The sequence below is a fragment of the Cynocephalus volans genome, chromosome 16 (genome assembly GCF_027409185.1).
Source record: "Cynocephalus volans isolate mCynVol1 chromosome 16, mCynVol1.pri, whole genome shotgun sequence".
Lineage (NCBI taxonomy): Eukaryota > Metazoa > Chordata > Mammalia > Dermoptera > Cynocephalidae > Cynocephalus > Cynocephalus volans.
Window position 1 is genome coordinate 1,080,110 of NC_084475.1, and position 23,502 is coordinate 1,103,611.

Sequence of the window (23,502 nt, forward strand, 5' to 3'; positions counted from 1 at the left end):
TTGAGCCAGTTGCTGAGCAACTTCCCAAATCTTCCTAGCACCTCTATCTTTTCTCCCACCCGGTAGGCCCTCGGTCCTTCCCTTCCTTCCACGCCCCGTCCCTCCGCTGCCCTATTAGCCAATCATCGGGCTGGTGCTTTCCAGTCTGGGCCAATCCCGAACACTTTTACTTTGAGCGGGAAAAGCTCAGAAGCTGCCGGAGAGCGAGGTCTGCTAACAGACCCTTCCTAGCCTTGTCTCTGGGGGTAACAGGCCCCGGAGGCGATTCCCATTGGCTGGGCAGCAGGCCAATGAAGGGGTGCGAAGCGGGGGGCGGGTCTCACAGGAGGGGGCGGGGGCCGGGCGGGGCTGGTGGCGGCCAGGTCGCGTGCCGGGTCGTGAGCCACGGGTAGACCAATGTAACGGCCTCTGCCCCAGTCCCTCCCTCTCTGCTCCGGTCCCCCCTACCTGCAGAACGGCTCCAGGCAGCGCCCCTGGCGGCGGCGGCGGGGTGCGGGCTGAGGGGCCGGGCCTCGACGCCTCCCCTCGCCGCAGTACACCAGGAGCTGTACTTGGTCCAAGAGGGGCTGGGGGGCCCCATGGAGGTGAGAAGCAGAGGCACCTGTCCACCTTCCCACCCCCCAGGCCTGAGGGAGGGACTTGAGGTAACGGGGTGGGGACGGTCAGGGTCCAGGGGCGGACAGGCTTGGAGGATGGCGCCTGGGAGGAGAGGCTGAGGAACGGGTGCGTCCCCAGACGCGGTTCTTTGAGGAGGCTGGGGCAAGGCGGGAGAGGGCAGGTCGCGGCTGAGGAGCCCCGACGGGGAGCCCGGACCACGCCGCTGGGGTATGCGGGGGACCCTGCTGGCCGGGGCGGGGGAAGAGGCGCGGGCTGACAGGACTGGCTGGCCGGGGCTGGCATCGCCGCAACTCCCCGGCAGCCGCCGCCTCCACCACGTCTGGCCACCACAGCGCTGAGGCAGTGGCCGGCTGCATGGGCCTGTCAGGGCGGGCGAGGGTCGCGCCTCGGGATCGGCACGCAGGTGGCCTGAGGGAAGAGACGGAAGTCCGGGAACTAAGCCCGGGCCCCCAAACGAGTGTCCTCTGTGAGGATTCGGAATTGACTTTGTCGGACAGTCAAGATGGCACAGTCACCTGGCTGTTTTGGTCCTGGCTTTGCGTGATGACTCTCCCATTTCCTATTCCTATTTTGTGCAGCCTAAAGTGACGTTCTGTGGAGGTGCGAATCGCTGCTGGAGCCTCAGTGCCGACACCAGCAGTAGATTGACAGATGTATTCAACAGCGTGATGCTGACTGGCTGCACTTCCTTCCATGATTGCTACAAATCACAGGTCCATTAATAAACCACCCTTTGTTAGACGGTTCATTCTAAACGCCGTTCATTTACCCAAGACGATTCATAGGTGTTTAAATGGCTCCACGGTTAGAATAAGAAAGCTGGTGACAACGTTTCAAATACAGTTTACAGAATACATAACTTTGCTTTGAAAACAAGGAATAAGATTTTTTATTGATTCTTGTTTCCATCTTGTCCTCAGCATAACTTGACGCCAGAAATGTAAGAAAATCCATATTTATTTAGTAAGACCAAAAACATTTTCCTTCAAGCATTTATTGCCAGTCGGTACATACTTTTGATAATTTAAAGGTGAAATTTTTCTTTACTCCTTTGTTCTCTGGCTTTAACAATGTATTAAATTACATGCTAACATTTACCTCGTCTAAGACATTTAGTTTTGTTAATCATATTAAATTAGGCTTAGGGTAATGTAAGTCATTTTCATTTTGAAATTATTTAACCAGGACATCAACACTGATAGTTGTACTTTGAATTATAACAATACCTAGAAATAAATTATTTTAGTAATCCACACTACAACCTTGGGTAGTATTATGCCCACTGTACAGATTGAGAAATTGAGGCTGAGAGGGCTTGATTTGCACCCTAAATAACAAAGCCCAAGTGGAACCTAGGTCTTTCCACTTCCAGGACCAGAGTTCCATTGCTCTATAATGTTTACATCTCTACTAAAATTTACTTGGATTTAATTTCAGTTGTTTGTTTTAAGTATATCAAGGATATAAGTGATACATTTTGCATTGTCCTAATTAATATGCCCACCCAAATATTTGCACATTTCCAGTCTTCCATAAATGTTTTAACTGAGGATTCAGATATTTCAAGTATAATTAAATTTAAATCCACCACATTACTTTAGTTTCTTGTTTTATCCAAGAATACAAAAGTTAAGTCAATCCTTTAAAGGGACTTAATTTATCTAACACTCAAAACTTATTCTAAAATGCAGAATGTACCTGAAAGAATACTCCCAAGTATATTTAGTTTCAAATACTGTTTATTACATAATCTGAAAATGCTTCTTTTGTTTAAACGACTATTTCAAAAAGACGAAAAAATATTTATATCACTTTGGATACTTCACACCTAAAAAAGTTAAGATGAGCCTATGATAAAAACTTTAGAACCAAAAGAATACAATTATGAAAGTTTCTTTATAAAAGTGGCTGCTAACTAACAGAAATTCTGGAAAGGTAGTTTCCAGTGGCACTCTCAGCAAAATCCCTTCTGTGCCTCTGTTTCCTCAACTTGAGGATAGTCATAATTAGCTATAAACAGAAAAAGATAATGTGTAAGTTTTAAATAATAATTATAACTAGAATTTGAACAAATGGTTGTAAATATTTTGAGATTCTTAAAGATGGGTGATTTGAAGGCATTTCTTAATTTTCCTATGTTGTTGATATAGTATAAACTCAATGTTGTGTATTTTAAATGTTGTTTTTCAATCATGATGTCTATGAAGAACAAAAATTTAGAAATACTTTGACCTAAACATGTCTTTTCTCCTAAAATAAATTTTGATTAAGAGAATAAAAGCAATTAGAAAATATTTTTAGAAAGAATTGTATCTGTTCTGTACTTATAAATATAAGAAGGAGCTGGCCAGTTAGCTTAGCTGGCTGGAGTGCAGTGTTATAACACCAGGGTCAGGGGTCTGAATCCCAGTATGGCCAGCCACCAAAAAAAAAAAACACACACACATATATATATATATATATATATATATATATATATATATATATATATATATATATATAAAGAAAATACTATTTCATTTGTGTTTATGTCTGGATATTTATAGTTATTACATTTCAAGTTTTAATAATTTCTTATTTGGAGAGTTTAAAATTGTGAATCTATACTTTCAGACTTCTTTAAGGAAGCATTTTCCATAATAAGCAATTCTAATTTTTTAGTGTAATTTTTCGTTGTTGTTACATTCATTCTATTTATAATTATTTTCACTGCACCTCAATCCCTTTGGAAGGAAGCACGGTTTTAAATACTTCATTAGGAATCTTAAAATCCAAACGTTTTATCTTTTTTACTCAAAGTTCATTATAGAAGCATTCACCAAAAATAAAAAAATAAAATGAAATAAATAAAATAATTAGATAAAAAAATAAAAAATAGAAAAATAAGTTTGTATTTTTTCTGATTATAATAATATCTTTAAAATTTATGAATAAATCATAACATTTTATGTATCATCCCTTTTTTTACAGTATCTATCTAAAATAGAAACTTGGCTCAAAATTAAAGACACTGTAAAAAAGGCCCTTGACTAGGAATAAGAAGACCTTGTTTGGTTTTAGTTTTGTCATGTATTGGCTGAGTAACTTGTAGCCTCAGTTTCCTTGTTTTTTAAATACAGATAATACCCATGTTACAAGGTTAACTGAATATAATAATGTATGTGAAATTTCTTGGAAAATTGCAAAATTCTATGTAAATGTATATTAAGTTTTTTCATAGATTGGGGACATTAAGACTGAGTTTTGTGTATGATTTATTTAAAATTACACTGCTAGTAGCCACATAATACTCATCTTCAGAAAATTAAAACTGCAATTATTGTAGGTATTTTATATCAGGAATCAGCAAGAAGGGGCCAGATCTGCCTGGTGCCTGTTTTTATGAAGTTTTATTGCCACACAGCCATGCCCATTAGTTTATGTATTGCCTATAGTTGCTATGGTGCTAGAACAACAGAGCTGAGAAATTTCAGCAGAGACCTTCATGTCCAGCAAAGCCTAAGATATTTACTCTGACTTTTTACAGAAAAGTTTGCCAATCCCTGGTATAAAGAAAGCTTAGGTAGCTAAGTCTAGATTTGAATGTAATTTTCCCAACTTTTAACTTGTCTTACTTCCTCTAATTATTTTGTAATATTCTGTAATAAATTATGTTTTGATGTGTCTGATATAAAAATTCTTTAAAATTTCAGAGTGAAGACAATGTGGACCTAAGGCAGACCTATACTCCACTTTCTACATCAGCAGAATTTTCAAGTTCTGTAGATTCTTCACTTTTCTATGCACCATGGTCTACTTATGGAGATGATATTAAACAACCTTCTAATTCTCAGATCAATGTAAAGAACAGGTAAATTAATAAATTAGATTTCTCAAGCTAAATGCATAGGAACTGAGGTGTATTAGATCTCTGTTCCCTAGACCAGCATTTTAATGTTGTGGCCTTATAATTTTATGTTTATCAAACTTTTAGCCTAAACTGGATAGTTATTCAGTCATTTGTGTTTAATTTTTAGTTTACTACTTTTTAAAAATTCATTAAAGGGAATCTTTAGTGAAAAAATCTTAAGTTACTCTTTCTAAAGATAACATGTTAATGAGTTACAATTTTTAGATCTATTTTTCATCCAATTCTTAGTTTTCAGTACTTTTTCCTTCACAAGTACACAATAAATAGGGCTTTATTAGGCATAAGATTTTAAAATTATTATCTGTGTAACTGAATAGAAAAATAGGGCCTACAGTATGTTAGATGCTCTCCTACTAGGGATACTAGAATTAACGTGGCAAATATTATCTCTGCCTTTATAATCTTTAGGATGATGATAATGACAATGACGACAACATGCCAGGCACTATAGGTATAGTGAAGTTTACAAAAGAGGAAGTATAATATGGGAGCCTGTTGCAAAGAGAAGCCTGAGTGATATCTACCTTTATTTTAATTACATATAGAGGAACTGTTGATAGAGGCTGCTGCATCTTTAACCATGAAATAGTTATTTGTTGAATATTATTAATTTTTAAATGTTGAAAATTTAAAATTCTTGGTAAACTCTCAAAATAATGACTTTATTAGAAAGATTATATAATGTATAATTCTACAAAAAACAAAAATGGTTTTTAACTTGATACATGCTATTGAAAAAATTCAAATGGTACAGAAATACATGTATCAAGAAAAGTGAAAGTCCACCTTAACCCTGTCGTCCCACCCCACAATAACAACTATTACCAGTTTGGTATATATTACACTGAATATTTTTCTATATATATACTAATACATTATTACATTAAAAAGCTTTTATATTGAAACTTTATGAAATAACATGATGTAGTGGAAAAAGTATTAGACTTGTAGGCAGACAGTTTGTTCAGTCATCTACCCTTGCAAAATACAAGTTTCTTAATATTTCAAATGATCATTCAACAGATAATAACTGAATGATTTCTAATGCCTACCCTTCCAACGTTATGAAGATCAATTAAATATTTGAGTATTGTGCAAATATAAGGTATTTTTATTTCTAAAATATCCTAACACTATGAAATGTTGAAAATATGAAAAACAAGAAGTTACAATTCAAAACAACATATTATTTCTAGGAAGAAATTATCCAAAATCCATAAGAGATAAAAGGTACTAATTTCCCATATGCTTGTGGATTTTACATTTTGTATTAATTAGACAGTCTTAGTCACTAAGTAGGATTTCGGGTACATGGAATTCCATCCAGTCACTATTTTGTCAAGGATTTTAGGGAACTCTATCTAGTCACTACTTTGTCAAGGATTTAGGCAACTGCAAAATTGCTATGGTATCTAGAATAACCATATCATATTTCACCTTTTTATCCAGTATTTAGTGTAAAGAGTCACAAAAGTAGAGCAGCAGATTCATATGGTTTTCAGGTCACAAATGAAGAAACAGCAGGTGTTGATAGAATGATGTATAATAGGACCAGACATGCTTTCAGGAGCAGCTGTGCTAGCAAGGATGTCGGCAACATTGTAGGTCAGAGATTTATATCTTGGTCACCTAAAATTAATGGCATGTGTGGAGAAAAAAGAGGTAAGCATACATTTTTGAACTAGTCATAGAATTTGAAATGAAGGAGAAACATTAATGTAGGACAAGACACCATGTCAATGTGGAAAATATTCCTGAGTTCCTGTACGCTCTTTACTTGAAATGATGGTGTAGATTCAGTCCAAATATTTTATAGAAAAATAATGGTAGAATAAGTCTGAAAAGAGAAATCAATATATTGTATTTCAGCATGAATAAAATATTGTACATGTAATATTCATTTATTTCTAGGATTCAAACTGAAAGAAATGACTATGGCAGTGAAACAGACTTATACGGACTTGTGTCTAACATTTTGGAAGAGCAAGATAAGTCACAGCCATATTTTGCTGAAGGGTCAGTATGTTATATAAGCTATATATTGTATAATAGGCTTTTAAATTCACATACAGTAGATTACACTCTTTTTTTTTTTTTTTTTTTTGTCGTTTTTTCGTGACCGGCACTCAGCCAGTGAGTGCACTGGTCATTCCTATATAGGATCCGAACCGGCGGCGGGAGCGTCGCCGCGCTCCCAGCGCAGCACGTTACCGAGTGCGCCACGGGCTCGGCCCTAGATTACACTCTTTATTAACTTTTACTTTTAGCTTAATAGTAGATCATCTGATAGTAGACATCTTAATTCATATATTTTTTTCTAGGAACCTTGATTTGGCTGAAGTACTGCCATACAATTGAAAGTTCAGTCTAAGGTTTTATTTGCTTAAAAACTTTCATTTGAAAAATTATTCTTGTATAATTCAGAGCTATTTCCCTTGAGTTCATGAGCTAAACTTTCGCTTAAAGAGTATAAATTTCAAGGAGCTTTTATACATAGATCCCAAAGGAAAAAACTCATTACTGCTATGCAGAAATACATATGGATTTTATTCATGTGGTAGACATTTTAAAAGTATGTTTTAATTGTTTTATTTGGGTGTGGAAAACATATTACCCAAACACCCTATTTCATAAATAGGGAAGTATGCAGCACACATGTAACCAATTAAAATATTTCAATTTTAAAAATAGTTTAAGCAAAACATTTTTTTTTAAAAAATTGTGGCCAACAACATTTATATACTGTATAATAAACTAATCAAAGGAAAAACTTACTTATTCTCTGCTTACTATAGATAAACAATTCATGTAAGACCACCAGCCTTAGGCCTTAGTTAATGCCTCTTGGGAAAGTACAGTGAAGACATATTAAGATTAAAGTGCATATTTATATAGTATATAGTATAATTCATGCAAGACAAAATTATTTGGAGGTATACTAATGGTAGCTTATAACACAGGGTTGAAAAGGATTAGAGAATGGTGAGGTGGGACAAGATAAATGTTTTTGAAAACCTTTCCTACCTTCCCCACTGAGGAAATAAAGTCTTTAAAACCTATGTTGTAATTAAATATATTTACTTGTTCTAGGACCTGCTCCTCCAATTTAAAATCAGTTTGGCCACTAAACACAAGCAGATTTACAGATCACCATGACTTCTTAACAGAAACCAAAAGGCCAATAGATACAGCCATCTCTCAGCAAGCTTTTTATAGTGGCGAACCTGTGTCAGCAGTGGAAAAGCAATACCTGCATAATAGTAATCTCACAGCACAACAAAAAGTAGATGAACTTTATCATGGATTTACTGGCTTAGACCTTGAAGAACAATGGATGTACCCCTCTCGAAGTGATCATTCTAACTGTTACAATATTCAGACAAATGATACAGCTAAGACAACATTCCAAGAATATCCATTTATCAAAAACTGTTTTACACCACAAACTGGTCTGTCTGACATCATGAAAGAATCAGAAGTTGACACTTACCCTTATGGAAGAGAGAAAAAATGTGCTAAAGGTCTTGAAGCACCATTACAGCAGAAAAGGGCAGAGATATTTCTTTCTCAATTTAATAGATACAGTGAAAATGCAGATTATTGTAGATACCCAGAATATGCTCATCCTAATAAGGCTAAGCTTAATAAATGTTCAAATTTTAGTGTCCAAGATGGTAAGAAATTAGGCAATGGCACACCTGAAACACCAGCCGTAGAAGCAGACACCTACACAAAGTTATTTCAGGTTAAACCAGCAAATCAGAAAAAAATGGAGGAGACAATACCCGACCAGCAGAATTTCACATTTCCAAAAACTACACCACATCTGACAGAAAAACAGTTTGCAAAGGAAGCAGCATTCACTGCTGATTTTGTTTTAAAATCAGAATATGGACTAAAACCTCACACAGCTTGTCCAGCTAATAATGATTTTGCTAATGTCACAGAAAAGCAACAGTTGGCTAAACCTGATCCCCCAAATTCTGAGTACTTTAAACCAGTGAATTTATTGTCAAACTCAGCAACATCTTCAGTAAGTATCAATTTAAACAGACCAGCTTGGATGAATGTTCAAACAAAAAATAACACTCCTATTCTTTATCATAATCAAGGTAACCTGATGAAATTAAATAGTCATTTAAGTGCAGCTTCAAAAGGTTCTAACCATTCTTCAGATTTCCCCCAACTATCATCCACAAATTTAACCCCAAATAGCAATTTATTTCAGAAGTATTGCCAAGAAAACCCTTCAGCATTTTCTAGTTTTGATTTCAGTTACCATGGTGCAGAAAGAATTCAATCTGTCAATCACATGGAAGGACTGACAAAGACTGGAGAAGAAAATCTCTTTGAATCTGTTACTGATAAAAAAATAAAGCAGCCAAATGGATTTTGTGATAACTATTCAGCTCAGCAGGATGGGATCATTGAAAATGTAAACAAACATAATTTTCAAGCCCAGCCCCAGAGTGGACATTATGAACCTGAGGAAGGTTCAAAGCATTTAGATGGTTTATCTCAAAATACATATCAAGATCTGTTGGAGTCACAAGGTCATTTTAACAGCCACAGACAGGGAAGTGGAGACAACAACATTAATAGCCGTGTGAATCGCACACAGGCATCATGCTTTTCTAATAATTATATGATGGGAGATTTAAGGCATAATCAGGGTTTCCAACAACTTGGTTCAAATGGGTTTCCCCTAAGAGCCACCCACCCATTTGGCCATTCAGTTGTTCCACTGCTGGATTCCTATGATTTGTTTCCTTATGATGACTTAAGCCATTTATACCCTTATTTTAATGATATGATGTGTGGTGATCATTCCTTTTCTGGTTTCGTGCCAACCTTTGGATTTCAAAGACCAATTAAAACCCGTAGTGGACCAGCCAGTGAACTTCACATTCATCTAGAAGAGTGCTATGAACAATGGAGAGCATTAGAAAAGGAGAGAAAAAAGGTAATACAAAGCTATCCATTTAGAAGTAACTTAGTATGTTCCCTCTGCCTGTCTTCATTTTGCTTACTTTCATGTAGTTTAAGAGTACTTGCCTTATATCAAAACTGAGTTCTTCTGTAATGTGCAGTATTTAAGTTCATGATTATAAGGAATTAACTAGGTTACCTAAAGACTAAAAAAGCTTGAGGTTTTAAGAAAATTGTTATGTATATTCTAATTTTTTTTTTTTTTGAAAGATGACCAGTAAGGGGATCTTAACCCTCGACTTGGTGTTGTTAGCACCACGCTCAGCCAGTAAGCGAACCGGCCATCCCTATATGGGATCCGAACCCGGGGCCTTGGTGTTATCAGCACCACACTCTCCCGAGTGAGCCACGGACCAGCCCTATTCTAATTTTTTAAGTTTATTTTGTCTATGAAGTAGATTTTTTTTCCTTAATGGGTTAAAAGTTGTTTATTTTTTTATTAAACTGTTAAGAGTATTCAGGTATCTTATATGTATTAAATATGACAGAAAAATACTGCAGTACTATGGCTTATACTTGTTGCCTTTTGATACCAAAACAGAATTTTTATTTAAAGGGGGTAATTTTCTATTTATTTCTTAGGCTTATCAAAAATATTATTCATGGTTGAGTCATATTTAGAAAGTTCATCTAAAAATTATATTTTTTATAGACTGAATTAGCCCTTGCCAAGAATTACCCAGGAAAAAAAGTATCCAGTACTAACAATACTCCAGTTCGAAGGCTGACCTCCAACCCATCTAGAGTTGATCGCTTAATTGTGGATGAACTTCGAGAACAAGCCAGAGTAAGCTGTAAAAACATCCAACAGTGGATTTTTAAATCACTATTTTAAACATTTCTTAGTCACAAACATTTGTTTTTAGCTTGATGAGCAAGCTGTGCTTATATTGTACAAGATAGTAAATTAACAGGGAATTACCACATTTCATTTTCTCAATCCTGCATTCTTGAGTTAGTCAACATACATTTAAGTATATCCAGCAATGCATTAAATACTGATAAACTGGAGTATGTAGGTATACATAATTTTACAAATTACCTTTGTTTTGAGAAAGTTAGTATATCACTTCAAATCAAATGTTATAAAGAATCCTGATGCTAAATCATTTTGTAATTTAATGAATGATTATTCCTATTATTTCTTTTGTAATTTCAGAATTTTCTAAGCAACTTAAATAGAGTAGGCATAGGCACACTTTTTCTTTTTGACCTTCCTCTTTTAAAAATTTACACTGTTTTCCAAATAAAATTTGATAAAGATTCCTGGGAAGAAGTATGCAGCTAAACCAGTTACTTTTATGACTGAATAAAAGCCATTTTAGGAAATAGAAAAATCAACATAATAGAGTCTATTTTATTGAACATCTTACTTGTACCATGCTGTCTTTAAAATATAGATATAAACTACCTTATTGGAAAAGGATCGATTTTATCCAGCTTTTAGCTTTGGTCAGTTGAATTTCTATTATCAAAGTTGTAAATGCGTACAGTGGAATTTATTCATAGTATATTCAGATATTGACATGGGGTACAGCCAGATGTTACATTAATAAAAACTTCAGTACTTTATTATTTTTAAAAACTGTTCCAAGTTAAAATTCCTTTATTTCAGTAATACATTTCTAGGCAATAAATCAAAGAATCACGTATTGCAAGATACTAAGAAATATACTTTTCCCATGCTTCACACTAATTTAGAAGGTTATATTTACAGCTGTTATAATAATATCATTTATATTTAGCAACATTATTTCAATAGTATAAGGAGGGCAAAAATATTTACTATTTTCTAACTTGTTAGTTTTGTAGAATTCTGGAAAAAAAATTTTCAAAAAAAGAAAGTTTATTAAAAATCACCTGTGCAGATTTCCTTACTTTCATTATACATATCATTTACTCAAAATGATTGTCTTATTTAAAAGATATATAATTAGTAGTTCCCTGAGGGTTTTTGCATGGTTTTTTTTTTTTTTTCCTTTTACTGTTCTGTTTTTCCACTCAAGGATCTCGCTGGTAGACAGTGGGAGGAAAATATTTTAACACCTGGAATAGACTTATTCCAAAGAAACTTGATGTGAGTATGAGGTTAGAGAGCATTTATTCCAGTACCTGTAGTTTCTTTTTTTGGCAGCTCAAATGGGGATTCAAATCCTTGATCCTGGTGAACATGATTCTCTAGCCAACTGAGCTAACCGGCCAGCCCCTAGTTTCTTAATTGAGAGGTTTTTCCTACATTCTCCAATCACTGAACACCAATTTTAATGTGAATTGTTAAATAATTTAGCTCCCAAAGGCAATTATCATATTTACTGGATGTTCAAATCGTAATTATTCAAAAAGTTCTCTTTCTATATATCTTCCAAATTTAGAATTTGAAACATTAGGCACATGAAACATACTCCCCCTACTGATCTAATATATCTAGTATCATTTTTAAAGCTTCATTAGCTAGAGGATTGAGAAACTTTCTTATTTTCCTTAGCAGTTTTGACAGTTATAGGATTTTGTATTTATTTCAATGTAAATCAATATTTTCTGTATTATAGATTTCTTAAAACTGTCACTAGTCAGTATTATTATATGAATATTTCTGATTTCCAAAAGGGAACATTTGAGGCCCAGAAAGATTGAGGACTTATTGAGGTCAGGGTTGTTTAGGTCAAATTTTTCTGTTTAGATTACAATACGTCCTAATGATGCTCTATTTGCAGGCTATTCTTTTTTTTTTTTTTTTTTTTTTTTATAAGATGACAGGTAAGGGGATATTAACCCTTGACTTGGTGTTGTCAGCACCACACTCTCCCAAGTGAGCTAACCGGCCATCCCTATATAGGGATCCAAACCCTTGGCCTTGGTGTTATCAGCACCACACTCTGCCAAGTGAGCCACGGGCTGGACCATGCAGGCTGTTCTTTTATTTGCCAAAAACAATATCAGATCTTATATTTGCACTGTCAGTGACACAGAAATAGTTGAATATTTAACTTTTTCATTGTTGCTTATTCTCAGTAATCACTACCAAAAGTTTTTAGAATTAACATATACAAGTAGGTATAAAAACAGACTCCATTTTTATTTCCCCCAGCATGGTGTCAGAACCCAGTAAGCATTCATTGACTTACTGAATGAATATTATTGCTCTAATCTCTATTCTGCTTCACTAAAAATTTTTTTTACTTAGTTAACAGCAGGGCAATGTGCTTACATGCCTTATCAGAATTTAAAATGTTTCTCTCAGGTTGTGACTTTACTAGGCAAAATGGAACGTCTTCGAAGCTCTCCCCTTCATGCCAGTATCTCTACTGCTCTTGATAGACACTTGGAGTCCATTCATATTGTACAGTCACGTAGAAAGGATGAGATTGTTAAAGCTTCAAGTCGTCAAAGGCAACGAGTTCCTAGATGCCAAGATGACAGAGGTACAAATATTAATGCATATTCTCCTGATAAGACAATGAAATAATTTGTTTTTTGGGGGTTTTTTTGTTTTTTTTTTTGTCTTTTTCGTGACTGGCACTCAGCCAGTGAGTGCACCGGCCATTCCTATATAGGATCCGAACCCGCGGCGGGAGCGCCGCTGTGCTCCCAAGCGCTGCACTCTCCCGAGTGCGCCACGGGGCCGGCCCGTAAATAATTTGAATATTAATAAATCAGATGCTAAGGTTAAAAGGTTGGATTTCCAAGTTTGTAACACTTATCTAAAGAATAAATTGGTAAATGACCTCCACATTTACTCCAAAAGTATTTTGATTTATTTTAATTTTATCCATTTAATTATGTCTTAAGACACAGTCTTGTGTTCTACCCAAAGCATAGTCATTGTCATACAAGTCAGAAATAAACTGCCAATACTTTTAAGTATTTTAAGAATAAAGTATTTCGGTTAGCTCAATCAATAGTCATCCTTTTGTTAGATCATTTAGTAGCAACGGCACTGGATTTTGTAAGAGTTAAGAGATATTTAAATGGTATCCAATATGAAATAACCCTGAGTGTTTCTTTTACAGATGTTTTTGCCCTTGCTTCAGCAATTAAAGAGATGTGTGTGGCTACTCGGAAAGCACGCACTACCCTGTGGTGTGCACTGCAGATGACCTTGCCAAAAACAGCCAGTACAGCTGGTCAAGCAGATGTGGAAAAGGCTTTACAAGTAAACTGTGAAGATAAAGTCCATGAAAGCATGAATAGTAGCAATTCAATGAACAAGAGAGGTGAAACAAACAAACATTAAGGAAATGCCAGCAGAAAGAATAAAAAGCTGATAAGTAATTATATCAAGACATGCTAAATAGTTTTAATGAACTTGTCAGACTTTCAGTATGTTAATTTTCTTTCAGATTTAAAGTTAATACCTTAATGAAGTCTAACTTCTATTTAAAAATCTATTTGGAATGAATCAGATACAGTTTAAAATGAACTCAAAGGTAACATTGACTAGGAGTTCTGGGTAGTCAGAGATACCAAATTTAATTAAATATTTCCTGACAGCTAAAATATTGCTTAAACCCATTCTGCAGTGCAGGTAAATGCAAATTTGAAATTCTTCTAGGAGATAAGTTTCATTTAGGTCTGCCTTAGTAAGTATAATTCCAAATAATGAATCTAAGTGACTGTAACCTAATTATGGCTACAGTCTAGTAACTAAGACAAGTTTGATTGTGATATAAAAGTGTTTTCCTTACAAAATCAGATAATACCTAGGACACAAAGGAAAACAAGGATAAACCCAATATTCATGTAAAAATTTAATATTTAAAATACTACCAAAGTTATAAATTTGAAATCTTAGTGCCTAAGTATATGGAGGGAAATGCATCTGATTCTCCTAAATTAGTGGAAAAAATGCTAGTGTAAGAACCATGCAAGTTACTGAATATAAAACCTGTTCAAATCATTTGTGTATATTATATTCTTTAAAATTTAATTATACTATCAATTATTAAATATTTCCAATTTTAAAGTATTTTAATTGAATCAAAACATTTCCTTTATCTGGATCTTTTAGACTTGATGCACCATGACTAAAATAATGACTATTGTTTTAATACCCTTAGTTTGCTGCCTTTTAAAAAGGGTATCACGAAGTTCTAAAATGTATTTTTTTTTTTAAGGTTAATCTTTAGTTTGCAGTTGGTTAGTGTATATTTTGTGTAGTTGTGTTCATTAGTTTGCTTTGGTATTTTTTTTTTTTTAAGAGCTCTTAAAAGCTTGGCTTTTTCTGTTTCTCATCACTTAATATCTTTGTGTGAAACCCGAGTAATTTATTCATTAATATGAAATGCTGGTATTATGTGACTCAGAAGATCTTGGGTTTTAACATTTCTAGCATGAGTTAAACTATAATATAATGTACGATGAAATTTAATTGAAATGTCCTTGACTAGAAACACTGATGTTTTAAATGTTGGTGTTTTTCTTAGTTTTAAAAATCCTGGTATTTAAAAAAAAAAAAAGTGTAATCACACCACATAAATTTTCTTTAGATGATGTATGGAAGAAACTGATTGAGAATGCAGGATTGACTGTATGGAGAAACATGTTGATCACTGATATGCCTTAGAACTACCCAAATGAATTACATTGAGGATAGTCAAATAAAATAGATCACCCCACCAACACAGTTACTGCATAGAAAGTGGTTAAGTTGACTTAAGATATGTTAGATGTTATGAAAACAAATACTGTACTGAACTTAGTCTCTCAGGAAACAAATAAATTACTTTGTTGAAAATATTTGGTTTCTTTTTTATGTTTGTATTAGTTTCTAAACTTTGGAGTCACTGATGTCAGAAAACTGATCGAATTTCATTTAACTGATAAGAACTCATTTGAAGCTTTGAGTTCCTATAAGTAATAATGTTGACAGATAAATCAATGCCATTCATATATCTTTGGATTGAAAGACTCCCAAAGTGGGTAGTCAGTCAGTTCAGGGAGACCCTCCCAAGGAACAGCGAGACCACGAGGACGGATGCAAACAGCAAGAGGTTTATTGATCACACGGGTACCCGGGCGACTCAGTCTTTTGGAAGACTGGCGCGCCGAGTAGAGCTCCTGGGTCCTTTTTATAGCAAAAAGCGCGGGTACAGAAGCGAGAAGCAAGGTAATTGGTTAGTTTAAATCAAGCCAGGGGTGAACTTCGGTCAAGTGGGAGTCCTTGAAACAGCTGAGGGGCACTCTTGAAACTTTAACTGACTTGTCTATTTCTGGGAACTATCCGCCCTTTGCCTCGGGCCGGGGCCCAGGTGCATAACCACAGATATCCTGTTTGACTCTGTTCCCCTTGTTTCTTAACTTGACTTTTTGGCTGTATTTTCCCTATACTGCGGCTAGCTTGAAAAGAAAAAAGAAAAACACTTCCTTCATTCCCCCATTTTTTCTTGTGGATCGCTCTAATCTTAGAGCGGAATTAAAGGTTATCTTCGTCATCTAAGGTTTGGTATTTTTGTCTAAGGACCAGAATTTTAACTGCACTTACCCTATCATTGATGAATTGGACTAGTCTATTGATGACGCAGGGCCCAAGGGTGAACAACAGAAGAAGGAGTACTAGGGGCCCGATGATGGTTGATAGTAGGGTAGTGAACCAAGGGGAGCTATTGAACCATCCTTCAAACCAGTTTTGATTCTTTTGGCGCTCTAACTGTCTTTTATCTAGTCTTTGTTTGAGTTTGGCCATGGTGTCTCGTATCACACCTGAATGGTCTACATAAAAACAGCACTCTTCTCTGAGGGCCGCGCAGAGGCCTCCTTCTCTTAAAAACAGTAAGTCAAGGCCTCGCCTATTTTGGAGTACTACCTCAGATAGAGAAGTCAATGAGTCCTCCAACTTGCTGACTGAATCTTGGAGGGCCCGGAGGTCAGCGTCCATGGCAGTCTGGAGATCGGTTAGGCCCCGCTGGAGGTCTATAGGTCCTTTAATCAGGGCGGCCGAGCCGGTACCTATACCTGCCACAATTCCCAGTAGGACAGCTAGGGTAAGTGTGAGAGGTTCTCTCTTAAACCTGGGATGAGGGTTGTCATAGGCCTGCAACAAGGTTTCTTCAGGATGGTAGTAGATGCGAGGAATCAGCTGAACCTGGACACAGAAATCTTTAGACTGATTAAAAACTGAGAGGGAAACGCAAGGGGTGAGACCGGTGCTGCAAGCCCACCAGCTATGGTTGGAGGGGTGAAGGTAATTATGGTCCCCGGAGGAATTGATGGATAGGGTCTGGTTGCAAAGATGTTGATGGGTAGAAGGTATTGTTCCTATACATAACCCTTGTCCTGTGACCTCTGTGAGAGTAAGCTTTCCTTGGGTCCCCCAACGGCAGTTCTCGAAGTTGGTGGTATAATTGGCCTCTCCCAAAAAGGCTATTCCTTCATAGTAGGGGGGGCTTATGGCCAGACAGAGCCAGCAATGTTCTGTGGCGTTTGGGTTGGTGGCATTTAGAGCTAGGAAGGCCCCCTGTACAAGACCAAAGAGCCTGTCACCCGTGGTGGGAGGTAGAGTGCCTGGTGATAGAAGGCTCTGTGTAACAGTGCTCATTTGTGCCGCGGGGGGTTGCCTGCTAGTCATTGGGAACAGCTTGTTGCTAGGAGGTCCTTGTTCTGCAAGGACGGGGTCGGGGCCCACTGCCACAGTTGGCATATTGGTGATATCTAGGCGAATGGTGAACAGTACACCTGGATCGTTTCCCGTCAGATAGAATCTTAGTCCCCAGGTTTTTCCTTGTGCCCAATCTCTGGAATTTTTTCCTTTCTCTGTGAATTTTATTTTAAGGGGGTTACACCAGCCGGTGTTGTCACAGTTTTTACTGCTATCGTTACGTTCTACAGTTATGAGGTCCCATGAGGAACTAGGTCCCCAGTAGACTGTCCCCGTTGTTTCACAACCCCATTCTTTGCAATATAGAGATTCTAGCCCTCCGCACCTTCTAGCTTCTGAAAGGGTCCGGCCATCCCGGGGGCACACGTAGAAGGGGGAAGCTGCAAGCCTGTTTCTAGCTCGGGGATAGCTGCACCCTGGGACCCCCCAGGTGATCTGATTATAAGCTTTTGTATAGTCTGAATCAGGGGGTCTGATCTGGGCCTTGGAGGCCGATACACTGGATCCCGGGATATCCCAGGTTTCAATACCCGCCGCCAGGGCACATACATCAGGTTTAAGATCGGGCCACCAAGTCCAAGGAGGCTGGGCAGCCTGTTTGACCCAGACAACGTCTCCAGTTTGGGACAGTACCTTCCAGGTGAGGGTCACAGGCTGGTGGGGGTTTCTACCCGGTGGACTCATTTTTCCGCCGCCGAATACGCAGCTTAAGAGGATGATCAGTCCTTTCCAGCTCCCAGGTCTCGTTTGGTGCCGGGGGTGGTGCAGGCTTGAGATGGGAAGCATGGATCCAGGCAGCGATGCCATCAACTTTCACTGCGGTCGGGGTGGTCAGCAATACCAGATACGGGCCTTTCCACCGAGGCTCAAGGCTGCTGGGTCGATGGCGTCTGACCAGCACTCGGTCTCCGACCTGGAACGGGTGGGGGACAGCTATGGTACCGGGCTGATATGTCTCTTTGATCTGGTCCCAAATCTGGGTCTTCACAACTTCTAGAGCCTTTAAGTGGGTAAATAAGACAGGGAGAAAATTATCATCGGGACCCAGTGTTTCTCCCAACTCAAGTATGGGGGGGGGTCCCCCGTAGAGGATTTCATAGGGAGTTAGACCGAACTGGCCAGGGGTATTCCTGGCTCTGAACAGCGCTAAGGGAAGGAGGGCCACCCAGTCTTTTCCACCGGTCTCTAAGGCCAATTTAGTTAAGGTCTCTTTGATGGTTCTATTCATTCTCTCTACTTGACCTGAGCTCTGGGGCCTATACGCACAATGTAATTTCCAATTTATCCCCAGTTGTGTGGCTAGTCCCTGGCTTACCTGAGCAACAAAGGCTGGGCCATTATCTGACCCGATCACCTTAGGGATCCCGAAACGGGGCAGGATTTCTTCTAGTATCTTTTTACATACAGTCAGGGCCGTTTCCGTTTTGGTAGGAAAAGCTTCTACCCATCCAGAGAAAGTATCTACAAATACTAGCAGATACTTGTTCCCATACCGGCCAGGCTTTACCTCTGTAAAGTCTACTTCCCAGTATACGCCGGGTCGATCTCCCCGTTGTCTTTTTCCGGTCTCTCGGTAGGTGGTAGCCGCATTAGTCATGGCGCAAGCTGGACACCGATTGGCGACTTCTTGGACGGTGGACCTGAGGTTCGGGATGGAGAGGCTGGTGCGGCTTGTCAGTTGAAGGAGCTTTTCTGGTCCTAAGTGTGTCAGCTGGTGTAGCCGCTGAATGAATTCTTTTCCCTGGTCAGGAGTGAGCTCTCCTGGCCTGGTCTTAGCTTGAGCAGGCTCGATTGGCTCTTGTAGCTTTGTGGTTTCTGCTAGCACCCTGACCGACAGGGCGGCTTGTTTTGCAGCCTCGTCGGCCCTCCGGTTCCCGGCCGCCACAGGGTTATTTCCTCTCTGGTGGCCTGGGCAGTGGATAATGGCGACCTGCTTAGGGAGGTGAATGGCCTCTAGCAGAGCCAGAATTTCTTGTTTATTTTTAATGTCTTTTCCAGCAGAAGTGAGCAGTCCCCTCTGTTTATATATTGCCCCATGAATGTGAGCAGTGGCAAAAGCATACCTGCTGTCCGTGTAGATGTTGATGTTTTTTCCTTCGGCTAGGCGTAATGCCTGCGTCAAGGCTATTAGCTCGGCCTTCTGGGCTGATGTCCCTTCTGGCAGGCTGCTTGCCCATACCGTCCGTTTGCCGTCTACGATGGCGGCCCCTGCTCTCCATTTACCTTCCGCAATGAAGCTGCTACCGTCTGTATACCAGGCAGGCACTCCGGGCAATGGCTGGTCCTTCAGGTCCCGTCGAGTCCCAGCTTCCTCAGCAAGGATTTCTGAGCACTGGTGTACTGGAGTGGATTCTGACTCGACTGGTAGTAGGGTAGCTGGGTTCAGGACAGCAGGGGGCGCGAACGATATTCTTTCGTTTAGCAGCAAACTCTGGTAATGAGTCATTCTGGCATTGGTCATCCACCGATTGGGGGGCTGCCGCACGATACTTTCGAGGCTGTGGGAAGCAATCACAGTCACATTTTGCCCCAAGGTTAACTTATCAGCGTCTTTGAGGAGGAGTGCCACTGCAGCAACCGCTTTTAGGCAGGTTGGCCACCCACTGGCCACTGGATCCAGTTTTTTTGATAGATAAGCTACTGGCCGTCGCCATGGTCCTAGGGTCTGAGTAAGCACTCCTCGGGCTACACCGGCTCTTTCATCTACGTACAGAGTAAATGATTTGGTGAGGTCTGGGAGAGCCAAGGCGGGGGCAGACAGCAAGGCTTTTTTTTATGTGGTCAAAAGCCTTTTGATGCTCCTCAGTCCAGGTAAAAGGAATGTTTTCCCTTGTCAGGGGGTACAAGGGTGCAGCCAGGGAAGCAAACCCAGGAATCCAGAGCCTGCAGAATCCGGCAGTGCCCAGAAATTCGCGGACCTGCCTGGGGGTTGTGGGAGTGGGGATCTTCATAACTGTAGCTTTCCGGGCCGCGGTCAGCCATCTTTTTCCCTCTTTGAGCAGGTACCCCAAATAGGTGACCTCCTTCTGGCATAACTGGGCCTTTTTAGCCGATACCCGGTACCCCAACTTACTCAGTTCCTGCAAGAGCTTCTGTGTCCCTTTTTTGCAGCCTTCATATGTGGGAGCCGCCACCAGGAGGTCGTCCACATATTGGAGTAATATGACCTGTGGGTTGAGAGCCCTAAAAGGAGCTAAATCTCGGTGGAGGGCCTCGTCGAAGAGAGTGGGAGAATTTTTGAACCCCTGTGGCAGCCGTGTCCAGGTCAGCTGACCTGTGTTACCTTTTTCTGGGTCTCTCCACTCGAACGCGAACAGTGGCTGGCTGTTGGGGTGTAGTCTGAGGCAAAAAAAGGCATCCTTGAGATCCAGGACTGAGTACCAAGTGTGACTAGGCGGAAGGGAACTCAGGAGGCTGTATGGATTTGGGACCGTGGGATGAATGTCTTGCACCCTTTTGTTAATTTCTCTCAAGTCTTGGACTGGCCGATAGTCATTGGTCCCTGGCTTTTTTACTGGTAGCAGAGGGGTGTTCCAGGGCGATTGGCAGGGCACTAAGACCCCTAGGTCTAAGAACCTTTGGATGTGGGGTCTGATGCCTTCCCGGGCTTCTTTAGTCATTGGATACTGTCGGACGGCCACCGGTGAGGCACCTGATTTCAGCTCTACTACTACTGGTGGGACGTTATTGGCCAGTCCCATACCTGTCTTTTCTGCCCATACGGTGGGAAAAAGTTGGAGCCAGGATGGGTCGATGGAGGGAGAGGCCGGCTTTTCATACAGCCGGTATTCTTCTTCTAGGTTTAGGACCAGGCACATGGTAGAGTGATCTCCCCATGTTACTTGTGGGCCCTCTGTGGAAAACTGGATTTGAGCCTTTAGTTTGGTCAGGATGTCCCGGCCCAACAGAGGAGCAGGGCACTCAGGTATGACCAAAAAGGAATGGGTCACTTGCCTATGTCCGACCCTTAAAAGTCTCTGAGTGGTCCAGGGGTAGACTTTGCTGCCGGTCGCTCCTACTACGACTGTCCGCCTGGACCCTACCTTCCCCATGGGTTGGGTCAGCACCGAATGTTCAGCCCCGGTATCGACCAGAAACTCGATGGGGGTCCCCTCCACTGTCAATGTTACCCTAGGTTCGGGGAGGGGGTCCGAACCTTGACTCCCCTAGTCGTCTAGGGATAGAACCCTGGCTTTTTTGTCGTTTTTTTTTTTTTTTCCGGGGGCATTCCCTTGCCCAGTGGCCTTTCTCTTTGCAGTAGGCGCACTGGTCCCTGTCGAGGGGAGGCCTTTTGTCCCTAGGTGTCGGTCTTGCCCGGTTGCTCAGGGTCCCTTTCTGCTTATCTGTAAACCTTTTATCACTTACTACTGTGGCCAAAATCCTAGTTAAATTTTTTTCTTGGCGTTTATCACGCCGCCTCTCTCTCTCTTCTGTCTCTTTTTTTTCTCTTTCCTGTCTTTCTTCTTCTGTTTCTCTCTTGTGGTACACCTTTTCTGCCTCCTTTACTAAGTCTTGTAAGGAAAGGTCTTGGAGCCCCTCTAGTCTTTGTAACCTTTTTTTAATGTCTGGGGCTGACTGGCCGATAAAGGCCATGGCAACTGCCGCCTGCTGTCCCTCAGAAGAGGGGTCAAACGGAGTGTATCTCCTATATGCCTCCATTAGGCGTTCCAAGAAAACCGAGGGGGGTTCTACTGGTCCCTGCAAGACCTCTCTTACCTTAGCCAAATTGGTGGGGCGCCGGGCTGCCCCTTTGAGACCTGCCACTAGAGTCCGGCGGTAGACCAGAAGACGCTCCCTACCTTCGGCCGTGTTGTAATCCCATTGAGGTCGATTGAGGGGGAAAGCCTCATTAATGAGGTTCTCGAGTTGTGTAGGGGCCCCGTTATCCCCGAGAACGTTCTTGCGGGCCTCCAGAAGAATCCTTTCTCGCTCTTCAGTGGTGAAGAGGATCTGGAGTAGCTGTTGGCAATCGTCCCAAGTGGGCTGGTGAGAGAACATAAGGGACTCAAGAAGTCCCGTGAGACCTGCTGGTTTTTCAGAAAAAGAAGGATGGTTAGACTTCCAATTGTAAAGATCTGCTGAGGAAAAAGGCCAATATTGCAAAGGGACCAAGCCATTTGGCTCGGCTGGGGGCCCTATGGCTCGGAGGGGCAAAGCTACGGTGGAGTCAGGACCGGAGCCGTCTCTCGGACTGCGAGGTTGGCGGCTCCTAGTCCCCGCAGCCGGTCCCTCAGGGCTAGGATCACCGGGCGCTCGGCCTGGTGCCGATCTGTTTCCCTGAGGGGTCAGAGGGGGCAGCGGAGCCGCCGGGTAAGGTGGGGGTTCAGAGAGAGAAAATAGGTCATCTGGTGTCGGGAGGACGGGGGGTTGGGGAGGGGCGGAAGGCTTCCTTGTAGGTGGCCTTTGAGTATTTTCTGATCCCGAAACAACAGCGACTTTGCTGGAGGGTGGCACCCAGGGAGGGGGATTCTGGGCGAGGTCTTGCCATACCACGACATAGGCAACCTGGTCCGGGTGTCCTCCGGTCTCCTGAAAAACAATCTTTTTAACTGCAAAAATGACAGTAAGATCAAAGGTTCCCTCTGGCGGCCAACCTACGCCGAATGTGGGCCACTCAGACGAACAGAAAGTCCGCCATTTTCCTTTTTTGATCTCCACGGACAGATTGTGAGCCCTGGTTTTGACATCTTTCCAATGATCTAGAGTAAGGGAGAGAGGGGTAATGGCACTTTGTCCCATCTCGAAAATTTCCAATAGGGGAACGACGACGCAAAGACCTATCACAACTAAGACAAAAAGAAACCAGAAACGGCGACGAGACCGAGTGCCGTAGAAATAGAAGAAAGAGTCCGATGGCAGAGCGCGCCTCCCGAGACGCGGTGAGACCAAAACACAATAATCCTCTGCCAAGGGGTCCACCAGGCGTCCCTGGTCCTCCCCTGATCCTGGGACGTCTCCCAGGATTGCCGGGTGGCGAGCCCCCGAACACGTCTGTTCGCTACCCGCACTTCGCTCCCAGAGCGACTAACCCGGAACAAACTGAAACCAAAATGCGCGCACTCAGAAAGACAGTCGAAATCACTGAGTCAGACACAGAGACGAGACACAGAAACGAGACACAGAACGACTGCTGGCCAGCTTACCTCCCGTTGGTGGGTCGGTGGTCCCTGGGTGGGGGTCTCCGATCCCGGACGAGCCCCCAAATGAAAGACTCCCAAAGTGGGTAGTCAGTCAGTTCAGGGAGACCCTCCCAAGGAACAGCGAGACCACGAGGACGGATGCAAACAGCAAGAGGTTTATTGATCACACGGGTACCCGGGCGACTCAGTCTTTTGGAAGACTGGCGCGCCGAGTAGAGCTCCTGGGTCCTTTTTATAGCAAAAAGCGCGGG

The 23,502-nt window shown here is 40.9% G+C and overlaps 1 protein-coding gene across 1 annotated transcript; it reads left to right on the plus strand.

Moving 5' to 3' along the window:
- The first annotated feature begins 578 nt into the window (after nucleotides 1–578).
- On the plus strand, nucleotides 579–13,751 carry MEIOC (meiosis specific with coiled-coil domain). Its single transcript, XM_063081187.1, has 8 exons — nucleotides 579–644; nucleotides 1,197–1,331; nucleotides 4,311–4,468; nucleotides 6,440–6,544; nucleotides 7,619–9,491; nucleotides 10,170–10,304; nucleotides 12,759–12,939; nucleotides 13,528–13,751. The coding sequence occupies exons 1-8, from the start codon at nucleotides 579–581 to the stop codon at nucleotides 13,749–13,751; spliced, it is 2,877 nt and encodes a 958-aa protein (XP_062937257.1).
- Nucleotides 13,752–23,502: the final 9,751 nt, after the last annotated feature.

Coding starts and splice junctions, on each gene's coding strand:
- MEIOC (XM_063081187.1), top strand. CDS start 579: ATGGAGGTGAGAAGCAGAGGCACCTGTCCACCTTCCCACCCCCCAGGC. Junction 4,469..6,439: donor CAGATCAATGTAAAGAACAG/GTAAATTAATAA, acceptor ATTTATTTCTAG/GATTCAAACTGAAAGAAATG. Junction 9,492..10,169: donor TAGAAAAGGAGAGAAAAAAG/GTAATACAAAGC, acceptor TATTTTTTATAG/ACTGAATTAGCCCTTGCCAA.